A 16868-nucleotide genomic window follows, 5' to 3' on the forward strand; every position below is an offset into this window, starting at 1 on the left:
TGAGTTCAGACAAGACGACAAAAGGAGATTTTGAAAGGCAGTGCAGCACAAGAATTCTGTGGATTATCTGGGTAGCTCCATACCTAATGAACAGCGATCGTGTAATGGGGCACATCGTGAGGCATCAAAGGAATGGTTAATTTGGTAATGGAAGGAAAGGAAGTGGGGGGGGGGGCGGGGAGAGGGAGGAGCAGGAAACTCTAGAGGTAGACTAAGGTTGCTTGTAGTAAGTATGTTCAACTGCACTTAGGAGACGATAGTTATGTACCGAGGCACAGCGTAGACTAGCGTGGAGAGCCAAATCAGACCAGTCTTCGGATTGAAGATTATAGCAACGACAACAATAACAACATTAGCACGATGCAGCGGTTCGTTGGTTGGTTTGGGGAAGGAGACCAGACAGCGAGGTCATCGGTCTCATCGGATTAGGGAAGGACGGGAAAGGAAGTCGGCCGTGCCCTTTGAAAGGAACCATCCCGGCATTTGCCTGGAGCGATTTAGGGAAATCACGGAAAACCTAAATCAGGATGGCCGGACGCGGGATTGAACCGTCGTCCTCCCGAATGCGAGTCCAGTGTCTAACCACTGCGCCACCTCGCTCGGTGATGCAGCGGGCTGTTGTTTTAGTTGGTTACGACAACAGATGATTAGATAAAATATATTTATATAACGTTATCGTGATGAATGCTGATAAGTCGTGTCTAACAATGTAGCGACTCCACCACAGGTTAAAGGAAAGAAAATCTGCGGCATCAACTTGGGATCCTGGTCCTGGTCCTCAATGAACGATATCCGTGCAATTTGTACATTATTATTTATATTTTCCATATGTTTGACTACCTCAATTTTCAGAGAGAAGTTACAGTTAGCTAGAAACACACAGAACTAGTGTTAAAATGAAAATGTACGGAACGCTGTAGCAACCAAACCGGTTGAAGTCTGCAAACGCCGCTTTGGGATAACGTTGTGATACATCTGTGGACGAGAATGTAGTGTCGTCACTTTACCCCTAAGAACATCGAACCTTTGCTCTCGGCAGGCTAGGTGATGCCTGTCGTCTTTTTCGACTCCCGACGTCCTCAACTAACCGAATTCCTCGAGCACGGGCGTATAGCGTGAGACACTCCGCAGCTTACGCAAGTCCAAAAAAGAGAAAACGGCCTGGGCTGCTCGCGCAGGATAACGCGCGTCCACGGCACGTCTCCAAGGTCACACAAGTTCAAGCGGCAGGAGCTCGAGCATCCGGCCTACAGCTCAGTCACGTCGCACGTCGCTCTGCTGTCCATGTGTCTGGTCCGCTAAAAAAAGAAAACATCTCAAAGGGAAGCGCTTCAACTCGGACGACGAACTGAGGGACACGGTGGAGGACTGGCTCCCGCCACAGACACAGGAATTCTGGGAACAAAGAATCCTCCGACTCGTGAAACAGTGGGACAGTTGTGCTCAGGCCTCTGGTGAATACTTTTGAAAAAATACTTCAAGAATACCCACAGTGTCGTTTCGTACTTTTCTTCTGAACTCTTCTTAGGTACATAGTAACGTAAAATGGTCTTCAAATTATTATGTCCTTATCATTGATCTCCAGTCAGAAATGCGTACAGAGAGAAATGTATGTTTTACAGAATCACAAATTCTTTACTAAATGAGATACGTGAAATTGCGGTAAAAATAATTATCTTAAAGGTTCTTCTTATTGAAGTACAGGCGTCCGTCTTTGCTTCATATTAAATATATTGTGGTGGATTGCATATTCAGAGAAACACAGTTTCTTCTACGTCACATTTTGGCAGTACATCTCTCCAACGTTTCCAAACCCTGCAGCGTACCCTTATCGACTAGCAACCCTGGTTGAAACGAAATAGAGGAAAAGGTCGCAGCTAGTCAGGAACTTTGCTGAAGTCTGAAAAAGTACAGGAGAGGCAGCGTCAGATTGATGCTTAGAGGTGAGGAAGAAGGCGTGCTCACCTGTGTCTGATGGTGCAGGACCTCCTGGTGCGGGCAGTCAGCTTCGAGCTGTCAGGAAGGATGAGACAAGAGTTGCCTCTGTATCGAAACGACGGCTGGACAGTTTTGCTACAGTAGTAGGTAGTAGGATTACCGGTAGTAATGACAGCACTGGTAGGGATAGAAACATAAAGGAGAGAAAAATTGGGAGCCGACGACTTCTCTTTTTTGTTTGTTGTCTGTTTGTTTGTTTTGCACATAATAAGAACCGCACATCGTACAGTATTAGACTACCGCGTACTTCATCATGATCGAAGGTAGGAGATTCCTGTTGTTATTCATAAGTTTCGAAAGCTGTTTATGACTAACAAAAAAAAAAAGATTCAAATGGCTCTGAGCACTATGGTACTTAACATCTGAGGTCATCAGTCCCCTAGAACGCCGGCCGAAGTGGCCGTGCGGTTAAAGGCGCTGCAGTCTGGAACCGCAAGACCGCTACGGTCGCAGGTTCGAATCCTGCCTCGGGCATGGATGTTTGTGATGTCCTTAGGTTAGTTAGGTTTAACTAGTTCTAAGTTCTAGGGGACTAATAACCTCAGCAGTTGAGTCCCATAGTGCTCAGAGCCATTTGAACCATCCCCTAGAACTTAGAACTACTTAAACCTAACTAACCTAAGGACATTACACACACCCGTGCCCGAGGCAGGATTCGAAACTGCGACCGTACCGGTCGCGCGGTTCCGAACTGAACCACCTGAAACCGCTCGTCCAAAGCGGCCGGCTATGAATGACAGAAACACGTTTTATGTAGCTCGATAAAGTATTCCTGTGACGTTTGATATGTTCTTGTTTTCGGTTTTTTATTCCTAATTTTATCTTCAAGGAGACTGCGCTTTCTAGCTCTATTTGATAATCCAAATTTCTTTTTATTTTAATCTTTATTACAAAGCCCCTCTTTATCACGCTACAAAACAACACTTTTGAAAAGAATCTAAATTAAATATCGACAATTTCAATTTTGTTATAAATAGTGTTTATTTTGAAGAAACAGACGGGATAACTGTTTAGAAAACTAGGTTACGAGGCCATTCGTGCACTATGTGATCAACAGTACCCAGACACCCCCAAAAACATACGTTTTTCATATTAGATGCATTGTGCTGCCACCTACTGCCAGGTACTCCATATCAGCGACCTCAGTAGTCATTAGACATTGTGAGTGAGCACATACGTCTGTACGAGAGATTTCCACACACCTAAACGTCCTTAGTTCCACTATTTCCGAAGTGATACTGAAGTGGAAACGTGAAGGGACACGTACAGCACAAAAGCGCACAGGCCGACCTCGTCTGGTGAGTGACAGACACAGTCGACAGTTGAAGAGGGTCGTAATGTGTAATAGGCCTACATCTATCCAGACCATCTAACAGGAATTCCAAACTGCGTAAGGATCCACTGCAACTACTATGACAGATAGCCAGGGGGCGACAAAACTTGAATTTCATGGTCGAGCGGCTGCTCATATGTCACACAGATCGCCGTTAAATGGTAAACGACGCCTCGCTTGGTGTAAGGAGAGTAGACACTGGACGATTGAACAGTGGAAAAACGTTGTGCAGAGTGGCGATCCGTTGGGACGGTGTGGGTATGGCGAATGCCCGGTGAACGTTATCGGCCAGCGTGTGTAGCGCGAAGAGTAAATTTCGGAGGCGGTGGTGTTATGGTGCGATCGTGTTTTTCATGGAGGGGACTTGCACCCCTTGTTGTTTTGCGTGGCACTATCACAGAACAGGCCTACATTGATGTTTTAAGCACCTTCTTGCTTCCCACTGTTGAATAGCAATTCGGGGATGGCGACTGCATCCTTCAACACGAACGTGCACCTGTTCATAATGCACGGCCTGTGGCGGAGTGGTTACACGACAATAACATCCCTGTAATGGTCTGGCCTGCACAGAGTCCTGACCTGAATCCTATACAATACGTTTGGGATGTTTTGAAACGCCGACTTCGTGCGAGGACTCACCGACCGACATCGATAACTCTCCTCAGTGCAGCGTTCCGTGAAGAATGGGTTGCCATTCCCCAAGAAACCTTCCAGCACTTGATTGAACGTATGCCTGCGAGAGTGAAATCTGTCATCAAGGCTAAGGTTGGGCCAACAGCATATTGAATTCCGGTATTACAGATGGAGGGCGCAACGAATTTATAAGTCATTTTCAGCCAGGTGTCCGCATACTTTTGATCACATAGTGTAAATCCCGTCATAAATGACACAGTTCGTAGTAACTGACGGAAAGTCATCGAGTAAAAGCAGAAGTAATATCTAGGCGTTCCCCATGTTATACGCCCTCTGCTTTTTCTGATCCACACAAACGATTTACAAGACGACCTGAACAGCCCTCTTAGATTATTAGTAAATGACGATATCGTTTATCTTGTTATAAAGTTATCAGAGGATCAAAACCAACTGAAAAGTTACTTAGACAAGACATCTGTATAGTGTGAATAGGGCCATTTGGCTCTAAATAATGAAAAGTTTATAGTCACCGACAAGGATACCAAAAGGAATCCGCTAAATTTCGGTTACACGATAAGTCTCACAAATTTAAAAACTTTGATTTCAATCAAATACTTAGGGATTAGAGTTACGAATAACTTAAACTGCAGCGACCACGTAGATAATGTTGTAGAAAAGTAAACCAGAGACTGCGGTTTATTGGCAAAACACGTACAAAATTCAACAGATCTACTAAAGAGGTTCTCTTCTGGAATATTTTTTTAATTCTTTATTCTTAACGATGTTCATCATACAACAAACCCACCTCCTAAATGATTAGTGGGTCCTACAGTTTACTAAAATTTCACATGCTGCTTGATATACAGTAGCTTTCCTTAGTCTCAATGGGCAAGCTGACTACGTAATTGTTCTAGGAGAAACTACAAGTTATTCCTCTTATCTTCTGTACCACAAACTACTGCAGCGTTACAGATGTGCCAGAACAAGTATAAACCTACTTTTGTAGCCACGACCACCGAACACTAACCCCAGTGGACGTGCCCCTCGCACTGGGCAGGCCCTAGAAACTCTACTGTCGCGGCAGGGTCCTGAAATGCCAGTTTCGCAAAACTTTATTTACTAAAACTACGCCTATGAGTAGCTGTCGTAACCTAGTGCAGAATCGTTTGGTGTGCGACGCACCTCCCTCCTAGTCCGCGACGTGGCGGATTCCGACCGTAACGGCGGGCGGCCAGTGTTCGAAGCGGCGGAATAGTTTGGGTGCGTGATTTCTTATTTTGGCAATCTTATAGTTACATTGATTGTCCTTCAGGCTTGGTGGAAAACTCGTTCGCCAAGCTGTTAAGAATCTCAAAAGTATTTTGCTGTCTCAGTAGGTAATAGCCGGGTGGTGTACATGTCCTGAGAGAAAGTGGAACAGACCTCTGACTGGTCGAAAATATGTGAGTTTCAGTCGCTCAGAGATACTTGATAAAAAGTGAAAAGTCCTGCGTCCCGTCCCGTCATTCTCCCGAGTCGCTTGCCTTAATTCCCTCCCGCGTCGTCTGATCGAAATTTTATCCCCTACCCGAACCCCCACAAATTCTGCCGTCTTTTAAGTTTTCCACCTAATTACCCAATATTGCTGTGCGGTATGGGATCTGCATCCGATACGATTGACGGAAGACACCGAGAAAATTCAAGGATGGGCAGCTCGTTGTTTACCGTCGCGGAGCAGGGGAGAGAGTGGCCCGGATATGACACGTGAATTGGGGAGGTAATCATTGAAACAAAGGCGTAACTCCTTGTGGCAGGGTCTTCTCATGAAATTTCAATCACCAACTTTCTAATCGTAGTGTGAAAATATTTTGTTGGCGCTCACCTATATAGGGAGGACTGACCATCATAACAAAATTACAGAGCTTGCACTGAAAGATTTAAGAGTGCGCTGTTCGAGAGCGGAAAGGTTGAGAAAAAGCTTGAAAGTGTTTAAATGAACACACCGTCATTTGACTGTGTTGTTCTTTATTTAATTATGAGCCAGGTTTCGGCCTTTTATGCCATTTTCAAGTGCTTGTGTGTTAATGACGTAAACTCAAGCACTTGAAAATTACATAAAAGGCTGAAACCTGGGTCGTAATTACATAAACAACAATACAATCAAACAGCGAAGTGTTCATCTAAAAATTATTGTAAGACTGTTGCGCAGCAACAACAAAAACTGTTTAGCATAAAAGTGTTCCGATGGACAATCTGCCAGATACTTCACTGTGAATTGCAGACTAATTCTGTACATTTAGTAGATGTAGATGCTTACTCAGTTTCTAGGGTGTTCATCGCTTCAGATTTCTAAGGGAATCTAATAAGGCACTGATCGTATGTACAAAAACAGCGACTGGAATGAGATAACGCCCGTCAGGTATGCAACACACCTAACGCACCGGTAACTCGGTTGCGATCTTAACTGACCAGGGGTACTATAAAAAGTCCCGCAGTCAACGCTTACTTGTGATAGCCTACGCTAACTTCACAAGTGTGCATGAGGCTGACTGGAGTGCCGCACCGTGCCGGCAGGACCTGGTGAGCTCCGGCGGCGTGACGCTGGTGCTGGGGCAGACCGCGACGGCGCCGCGCCACCCCCGCCAGCAGCTGGTCGACCTGGCCAGGTACATCCAGCTGGGCAACGGGCCGCTCTCCGCCACCGGCGTCCACCAGGTACCACTCGCTCGCTGCCTCGCTCCGTCTTTCTTCCACTTTCACTGTTTAGTCTTCGTGCCGCTCTTTCATTCACCTTCCCTCTTCTTCTCCATCATCTCTTCTGCCAGTAACATTCTATTCAACATCCTCCTTGCATTTCTCATCATTTTTGTTTTGCGTCAATTATTTCTGCGTTTAATGCTACTAACTTTATCCCTTTGTGACGTTTCGATTTGATGTTTCTGATCTTCACCCATATGCTTCCACTTGGAAACTCTTTAATGTTGCACTCGTTCTTCTTCTCCTTCTCCTCGCGTATTTCGTCACTTAACTCTTTCTTAGGTTTATAATCAAGCGAGGAACTGTAACTCTAGCTACAGTGCTCCTATGCCCTCTTGACATCTACACTACAATGGCGCAGCAAGCATAAACCTCCTTCGAATCTGTTAAATTTGATCTCATATTGCAGTACTTTAATTTACGTCATTTCTGGGTTACATCGATTCGCTAGTTTTTACGTTTGCGTATCTCATTTTCACATCGTGCAATAAAGATACAGACAGAATGAGATTTTCACTCTACAGCGGAGTGTGCGCTGATGTGAAACTTCCTGGCAGATTAAAACTGTGTGCCGGACCGAGACTCGAACTCGGGACCTTTGCCTTTCGCGGGCAAGTGCTCTACCAACTGAGCTACCCAAGCACGACTCACGCCCCGTCCTCACAGCTTTTACTTCTGCCAGTACCTCGCCTCCTACCTTCCAAACTTTACAGAAGCTCTCCTGCGAAACTTGCAGAACTAGCACTCCTGAAAGAAAGGATATTGCGGAGACATGGCTTAGCCACAGCCTGGGGGATGTTTCAAGAATGAGATTTTCAGTCTGCAGCTTTCAGGAGTAGCTAGTCCTGCAAGTTTCGCAGGAGAGCTTCTGTGAAGTTTGGAAGGTAGGAGGCGAGGTACTGGCAGAAATAAAAGCTGTGAGGGCGGGGCGTGAGTCGTCCTTGGGTAGATCAGTTGGTAGAGCACTTGCCCGCGGAAGGCAAAGGTCCCGAGTTCGAGTCTCGGTCCGGCACAAAGTTTTAATCTGCCAGGAAGTTTCAAGATTCAGACACTTCATTAACATACTGTTTGTAAAAAAAATAAATAAATAAAGAGCTGTGTACGTCCATAGTTACGTGTCACTGCATATGGGTGTCGGTTTTATTTTTGAACCTGTATCATTTAAAGCTTGGTTATTAAACAGTGGCCTGCAGAAGTACACATTAGGAACTGACAGCATATCTTTTGTTTTTTATATTGTCCATCCTTAAGACTGTCTCGTGGAACTTAATTGCTCCTATTTATACTTTTTCTTACTACTCTGTCACCTGAGTAATATCATAAAATCTCTCGGTTAATGTACCATCAGAACTCCTCTTAAATTCGTTTTATTACTGAAAACGTAGATACCAGGTATTCGAAATGGTAAAAGCTGTGAAAAATAGTTTACAACAACATCCCACAAAACAGTCTCCAAGACACAAAACATGATATGCTTGATGTCATGAAGTGTATAACGGCAGAAGTCCTTGTAAAATTCCGCCTTCAGAACCTTCAACTTCAAAAACAGAAAAAAAGCCATATCAAAACATGCACAGCTAAACAATAAAAAAAAGGAAAACACTGTACTATGCGGAAGGCGGATATTTTAAAAATCACACTTTATGTAGCTATAATGCGACAGACATAAGAAATGCTTACGTCTGATTAATTTTTTTATACCACAGTTTCAATTACAGCCTATTTTCGTTAAAACACACGGTCAGACCGTTTTTGTGCCACATGCATGCGCCCTCCGCTGAAAAAGATTTTCTGTTACTAGGAAGAATGTGACGCACGTGTATAACACACGTAACTGTTGCACATGTGAATCAGTTTTCTCGTAGCAATATAAAATGAACCCCATTGTAGGCTACAAGAAGATGGCACAAATATGACAAAATGGACATGGAATAACCACAACGTGGCCAGTTGATTTATTTGTTTGTAAATATGCGTTGCACGAGACTCTTCCACGCTAGTTCGTATGCCTAATAATGGAATAATTGAATATCGCGTGCAGTTCACGTGAGGAATTTTATGGTATTACTTTTATGATATTCGACAATGCCGCGAAAGCTTTTGTCGGAGTTACAACTTTCCCTGGCTGCTTACTAACTTTGTCATGAGAAGCATCTGATACGCAGAGTGGGTTATTTTCTAATATACTGAAGTTCATATTTCTGTATCTTAAGTAATTTTCGCTCAGTATTTTATTTTTGCAACTGCTAATAAAATAAAAGTGAATCCTATGTACAGAATTTACGACTGAAACACATGAACGCTTTTGACTGAGGATTTCAGTGTCCTGATCAACCACACAGTACACTACAGCTGTCTCGCCTGTCGCGAGCACTCGTGGGCGCGCAGCCGGGCTGTTGGCGTGCTACTTGATTGATAACCTCTTCAGGATGGCCTAGGGGTCGAAATGGGTTCTTGCAACAAGTACTTTTTTATGCATCTCGAGCTGCTATTTAATTCAGCTGCAGTAAGTTGTACGATGTCCTGATTTACTTTTAAGCGATACATTTTTACTTTATTTATTATCAGGAAATATGTTATGAGCTCTTCTAGCTTTGTTCAGTTCTTTGCACCCACGTTGACTCTTGCATCTTCCAGATTTTTAGCATACCTGTACCTCGCACTTATATAGACGGGCCACACTCCAGGAATCACGAACAGGTCTTCAGCCGGAGTTGTCCTGAAAACTCCAGGGGAAGGGGATTGATACTAGTCAGATTCTCCATTTGGGTGTAGGTGGTGCTGACGCTTCCGAAATATTGGATAAATTTTCTATTTGCGTGCACATGGTGTAAGTAACAGTGGAATCAATTACTTATTAATATTCGTACTGCATATGCGACGACTCAGATACGTTGTTTCATCACGATACACATTTCGTTTCATTCCGCCAGTGATAGGTTTCTCTCGTTCATTTCTTACTTACAGTATGGATGTGATGTCTGCATGGTTGCTTCACTAGAATGAAAGGAAGAGGGGTGACAGTGAAACACAACAAGGCTGACACATTGGCCTACTGGTCTACATTTACATCTTCATGATCGCTCTGCATTTCAATATTAAGCGCCGGCAGAGTGTTCACCAAACAACCTTCAAGCAATTTTTTTACCGTTCCACTAGCGAACAGCGCGCGGAGAGTTCTAATTTCTCTTATTTTATCGCGATGACCATTTCTGGCTATCTATGTTGGCGCCAAGAAAATATTTTCGTATTCGGAGGAGAAAGTTGGCGACTGAAATTTCATGACGAACCTGCCGCCACGAAAAACGCCTCTGTTTCAATGATTGCCACCGCAGTTTGTGTATTATACTCGTTTCACTCTCTCTTCTATTTATTTGATCTTTTTGGATGTCCTCCGTCATTCCTACGTGATGAGGATCACATACCGCACAAGAATACTCCAGAAGAGCACGCACAAGCGCGGTACACTTGTCGAACGGCAGGACACCACGGGGGGGAGTATCCCCCGCTTTCCGCCTCATCGCCCGCAGGCATTCTTCTCAGCTGATTGCTGCAGCTGGCCGGAGTGGTCGAGCGGTTCTAGGCGCTACAGTCTGGAACCGCGCGACCGCCACGGTCCTGCCTCGGGCATGGATGTGTGTGATGTCCTTAGGTTAGTTAGGTTTAAGTAGTTCTAAGTTCTATGGGACTGATGACCTCAGAAGTTAAGTCCCATAGTGCTCAGAGCCATTTGAATTTTTGATTACTGCACTTGTCTCTCAGTTCTCCTAACCGCGACTATTCTGTTGGCCTTGTCGTGACATCGTTCAAACTCAATAAGGTGTTGATACCTGCGTCATTGTCGCCTATATTCTTCGACTATGATGCACTCACCACATCCAATACTCGTACTGTGTACACAAGTACTGAAACGCGGTGTTTAGTCAAAATACACTTTCGTTTCATCCCGCCAATGGAAGGCTTTTACCGTCCATTTCTTGCTACATGCATGTTTCACTAGAATTTGCTTCCTTCTGTTTCGCCCTGTACATAGAAAATGCAGGGAAGCGTCCTGGGACCTCTGCTGCTCCTGATCTATATAAATGACCTGGGTGACAATCTGAGCAGTTCTCTTAGATTGTTCGCAGATGATGCTGTAATTTACCGTCTAGTAAGGTCATCGGAAGACCAGTATCAGTTGCAAAGCGATTTAGAAAAGATTGCTGTATGGCGTGGCAGGTGGCAGTTGACGCTAAATAACGAAACGTGTGAGGTGACCCACATGTGTTCCAAAAGAAATCCGTTGGAATTCGATTACTCGATAAATAGTACAATTCTCAAGGCTGTCAATTCAGCTAAGTACCTGGGTGTTAAAATTACGAACAACTTCAGTTGGAGAGACCACATAGATAATATTGTGGGGAAGGAGAGCCAAAGGTTGCGTTTCATTGGCAGGACATTTAGATGATGCAACAAGTCCACTAAAGAGACAGCTTACACAACACTCGTTCGTCCTCTGTTAGAATATTGCTGCGCGGTGTGGGATCCTTACCAGGTGGGATTGACGGAGGACATCGGAAGGGTGCAAAAAAGGGCAGCTCGTTTTGTATTATCACGTAATAGGGGAGAGAGTGTGGCAGATATGATACGCGAATTGGGATGGAAGTCATTAAAGCAAAGACGTTTTTCGTCACGGCGAGATCTATTTACGAAATTTCAGTCACCAACTTTCCCTTCCGAATGCGAAAATATTTTGTTGAGCCCAACCTACATAGGTAGGAATGATCATCAAAATAAAATAAGAGAAATCAGAGCTCGAACAGAAAGGTTTAGGTGTTCGTTTTTCCCGCGTGCTGTTCGGGAGTGGAATGGTAGAGAGATAGTATGATTGTGGTTCGATGAACCCTCTGCCAAGCACTTAAATGTGAATTGCAGAGTAGTCATGTAGATGTAGATGTAGATGAAAGAAAAACAGGACGACAGTGAAACATATAAAGGCTGACATTGATGTACTGGTAAATCAGTACTTCTCGAATAGCCCGTAACACTGACAGTGGGCAGCCGCAGGACGGAAGGAAAGGACGTAAAGGACTGTTCTCCCGGAGGCGTTCTTCTCAGCTGCCTACTGTACTTGTCTCTCTGCCAGTCTCCTCGATGCACTCACTGCCTTTTCCGGCGACCGCCGCCATAACGAGCCCTTCTGCGGCAGGTGACGGCGTTCATGCGGTCGCAGTACGCGAAGCTGCCGCAGCACTACCCGGACATCCAGTTCCTGTTCGAGTCCGAGCTGGTGCCGGTGAACGGCTCGGCCGGCGCGCCGCAGACGGCTCCCGCGGCCAACGCGTCCTGCTTCAGCGCCGCCATCGACAACGCCACGCGGGCCCTGGAGGCGCGGCTGCGCTCCAACGCCACAGCTGCCTCTAATGCCACGGCGGCCACCAACGCCACGGCGCCCGCGCCGCGGTGCCACAGCAACGCCACGGCGCAGCCGCTGGCCTACTACAACCGCATCGTGGTGCGGCCGGCGGTGTTGCGGCCGCGCAGTCGCGGCATCGTCAGGATAAACACGACGGACCCGCTGCGGCCGCCGCAGATCTTCCCCGGCTACTTCTCGGAGCGGCGCGACCTCTACGTGCTGATAGAGGCGCTGCTGGTGGGGGCGCGCCTGTCGCAGACGCGGGCGCTGCGCAGCCTGGGGGTCGCGCTGGACCCCACGCCGCTGCCGCGCTGCCGCAGCTTCGTGTTCGGCTCGTTCGCCTACTGGCAGTGCGTGGCGCTGCAGTACACCGAGACGATGCACCACCCGGCGGGCACCTGCAAGATGGGCGCCGACTTCGACCCCAACGCCGTCGTGGACGCCGAGCTGCGCGTGCGCGGCGTGCAGGGCCTGCGCGTCGTCGACGCCTCCGTCATGCCCTTCGTCGTCAGCGCCGCCTCCAGCGCGCCCGTCGTCATGATCGCCGAGAAGGCGGCCGACATGATCAAGCGCCGCTGGCTCTGGGTGGACAACTCGACGCTCGTCAACACCACGGCGGCCAACGCGACGGCGGACGTGCCCGCGATGCCCAAGAGGGTGCCGCCCAAGAACGCCACCGGGAGGCCCACAGGCAGTGGCAAGATGGTGCCTAACCTGCTGGGTATGGTGACTCCAGTGCCTTCGGGTGGCAACAAAACTGCCGGAGACAAGGACACTTCCAAAAATGAAGTCAAGGAATCTACAATGTGGTGGCCCTTCTCCAACATACCTTGGCAGAAACTGAAAATATGGTGAAGCTTCGTCGTTCTCGCACCACTGATGTGTTCCTTGACAAGAAAACTGTAACCGAATCACCGTATTACATACAGACAATGCGTTATGTATCGATGCTCGGGAAAGTCGTTCGACGCAAGTACGTTCTTGAACGTCATTACATAAATTTCAGAACTCAGGGATGCGTGCTGTCCGAATGGAACCAATTTCCGCCGATCACCTCAACAACAAAGTGTACGAAACGGCTGTATGAGACAGAGGAATGTCGTTGCTCACGTACACATACAGTCGCTGCAATCCAATCCACAGTGGGAGACGCCACCTTCAATGGTAGCACAGGTGCTTACTACAGGGAAAATGACTACGTCCGTGCACGTTGTATTTAATCTGATTACATCTTTGTGGACTCTGTGAAGCAATATTTGGGTAATAATGTTCACACATTCCATCTAGAAAAGAAGATCCCGGAATCTATAATTAATGTCTTCGTGAGAAACTAGACTTACACTGTCCAAGCTTCTCATTCGTTCTATTGGCTGACTTTGTAGAAGATTTATTTCTTATGTTAGTACATATAATTCAGATTCCACACACCTGAACAATATTCACAGCATACACCATGCAAGTGTTTTATACTCAATCTCGGTAGTTGGACTTACCTTCAACTGCGCCTACGTGTTTGATCTTCTTCATAAACGCAAACATTTCTAACTTCCTGCGTTTTTAGAATAACATAATTTACTTAAGCTGTGCTTGTTGTTGTTGCTGTTGTACTCTTTTCAGTTCGAAGAATGGTTTTATGCAGTTCTCCATGCTACTCTATCTATGAGCTCAGGCTCATAATCTCCGAACAAATACTGCAAACTACATCCTTATGAGTATGCTCACTGTCTCTTGGTCTCCCCGCACTCCCCTCCAATAGTAAGTTTGTATCCCTTGATGTCTCAGAAGGTGTCCTACCAACCGATTCCTTCTTTTGCTCAAATTGCGTTACAAATTTCTTTTCTTCTCTGTTCAATACAGTACCTCCTGATTAATTGTGTGATCAACCCATCGAGTCTTCATTCTTCTGTTGCACCACATTTCAAAGGCTTCTATTCTGTTTTCGTCTAAATTGTTTATGTCCACGTTTCACTTCCATACATGGCTACATGCCTAGACAAGTAGTTCAAGAAAAGGTTTCCTGATACTTACATCTGTATTCGATGTTAACAAATTTCTCTTCTTCAGAAATGCTTTTCTTGCCGTTGCCAGTGTACATTCTATATATTCTCTACTTTAGCCATGACCAGTTATTTTTCTGCCTAAATAGCAAGACTCATCTACTACTTTAAATGCCTCATTTCCCAATTTCATTCCCTCAGAGTTACCTAGTTCAATTCGACTACATTTCTTTATCGTTGTTTTACTTTTACTGGTGTTATCTTATGTGCTTTGAAGACAATCTTCCCTCAACTGCTCCTCCAAGTCCTCTGCTGTCTCCGACACAATTACAATGTCATCGACAAACCTCAAAGTTTTTATTTCTTTTCCGTTTTCCTACTCCAATTTCTTCCTTGGTTTCCTTTATTGCTTCTTCAATGATCAGATTGAATATCATTGGGAATAGGCTACAGCCCTGTCTCACTCTCTTCTCAACCACGGCTTCTCTTTCATGACCGTCGACTCATATAACTGCCATCTAGTTTCTATACAAGTTGTAAATAGCCTTTCGCTCATTGTATTTTATCCTTGCTACTTTCAGAATTTCAAGAGTATTCCAGGCAATGTTGTCAAAAGCTCTCTCTAAGGCTACAAATGCTACAAACGTAGATTTGCCTTTCCTTATCCTATCTTCTAAGGTAAGTCGTAAGGTCAAGTATTGCTTCGCGTGTTCCTACATTTTTCTGGAATCCCCGGGGTCGACTTGTACCAGTTTTTCCATTGTTCTGCAAATAACTTCTCTTAGTATCTTGCGACGATAACTTATTACACTGATAGTTCGGCTATTCCCAGATTTCATGGCATTATTACGTTCTTCTTGACATCTGAGGATATTTCGCCTATTGTTGCCTATCAGTAGCATAATCGAAGATTACTACATTTGGCATGTTAACTGAAGTCAGCATTTAGTAGGAAGGTCGCCACGGCAATACCGAATAGCGTTTAAGGGGACCTCTAATCATAAAAGATCCTCAACAGGCACGACGGTTCGGTTGGAACCAGGTCAGCAACGCAGCTGATTTCACTGTACAATAGGATGTGGGACGGAAACCATGCAAATCAATAAATCCTGCACCAGTGAGAGTCATAGTACACTACGTTACATAAGCTGCCAAGAGAAAGAACAAACGGACTGAAGGATTACTAGTAATTTTTGATGCAACCTACACTACTTTTTCATATTGGCAGTGCATTTACTGGTGCAAATGTCAGACATTCGAAGAGGCTAAGGCTGTGAAGTTTCTCTCCAAGAGTTATTATTTGCTAGTGCATTCCTTTTTTTACTTTTAGGGTTTAAATTTTTTAAAGATGAAAAAATTATTTGAAACGCCGTCATAAACACCTTTCTTTATTCTGGTTTAAATATGTAGAATGAATGGTTGTTTCTTGCCGCTTCTCCTACTGCCAATCACTAAACGAATCCAGAGAGACGTGTCCAACGGTTTATATTCATTGCGAGGCGTTACGTATTACTGTCTGCACTATTCTCTAGTTCCTAATACTGGGAAAAAGAAATACTGTGAAGGATATAATTCAGAACGGAACAAGACGATCACAGTGTCTTACTGCTCTGGCCATTTCCACTCAGAACCAAGGAAACAAATCAACAATGCCGTACGATATCAATTGGTTCCTAGGATATTTACCAAAATTTCCGTAATAGAGATGGTTCGGAGGAAACGAGGAGCAACACGTTATTTCTGTTTTCAAGAACTGATAACAGCTTCACCCATCTCTGATTCTAATTGCAGGAAACCAATTTTTAAGAGACCTCGTACGAATTGGATTTCCCGCTATTCAATCAACATCCTTACGGACTCAACCTTCTCAAATGTAAGGTACGACTAAAGATAGATGCAGAAATTTGAATGACTAAACTAAAAAAAAGTGGATAGGTGACTGTACGATAAGAAAGGGAAAACGAACACTTCAGTGCGCACAGATCCACACACGGTACATCTCATTTGTCACCAAACTAGTTTCCCACACAGAAGCACCTTTTTGAATCAAGACAATAAGCAGATAGCAAGGAAGATCACGTGATTGTACATTTTAACGTCTGTAACATACGTGTTACTTCTGTTACATTCTGTTGTTATTTATTTACTGGTACGAACTGTTAATTTGTTATTTTTTACCACACGAAATAAAATTATCTATTTGTTTTGTTACTTTTTTGTGACTTCAACTTTGTACCCTTCGCTATAAAGTAGAGTACCGTACATGGTTCATTTATTCTGCATCTAGTCCCACAACTTCTAATCTAGTTACAAAATTTGTCACAGGGACAAGAACTCGTATTCTCACTAGAGTGAAGTGCCAGCGTTACAAACTAGGCAGACGGCAAATACTTTGCCTCTCAGCAGTGCCAACAAATACTGAAGATTTTACGCAGTAATCCGTGCTGCCTGCCGGCTACGCCATCTCGACCACAACGGCTGGATGCGTATTTGAACTGCTCTCGCCCGTAGTTACCTTAATCGCCTCCCCACTTGGCTTCGTGCTGGTTTAGAGTTTTTGTTTATCAGCACCACGGCAGCTCCGACAGCGGGCCTCACAGCGGTGATCAGTGGGCTGTGCCATCACGACGAGCACAGCAGTGACAGTGGCCGAGGAAGTGGAAAGCATGAAGGATGGGCACGCTTACAATTAAGAAACACCGTACATCACCAATAAATAATGAAGTACATCTCCCATAAATACACACAAGGAGCTGCGCGGAGGAAGCAGCGGATA

General features: G+C 45.1%; 1 protein-coding gene across 1 annotated transcript in view; it reads left to right on the forward strand.

The window, feature by feature from the left end:
• LOC126203453 (glucose dehydrogenase [FAD, quinone]-like) overlaps positions 1 to 16270 on the forward strand; it is a 64851-nt gene extending 48581 nt beyond the window's left edge. Inside the window, exons 5-6 of the mRNA XM_049937770.1 lie at positions 6518 to 6658; positions 11889 to 16270. Of these exons, the coding sequence (XP_049793727.1) occupies positions 6518 to 6658; positions 11889 to 12950 (1203 nt within the window). The 3' untranslated portion in view covers positions 12951 to 16270. The remainder of the gene's footprint in view (positions 1 to 6517; positions 6659 to 11888) is intronic.
• Positions 16271 to 16868: the final 598 nt, after the last annotated feature.

The sequence above is a fragment of the Schistocerca nitens genome, chromosome 9 (assembly GCF_023898315.1).
Source record: "Schistocerca nitens isolate TAMUIC-IGC-003100 chromosome 9, iqSchNite1.1, whole genome shotgun sequence".
Lineage (NCBI taxonomy): Eukaryota > Metazoa > Arthropoda > Insecta > Orthoptera > Acrididae > Schistocerca > Schistocerca nitens.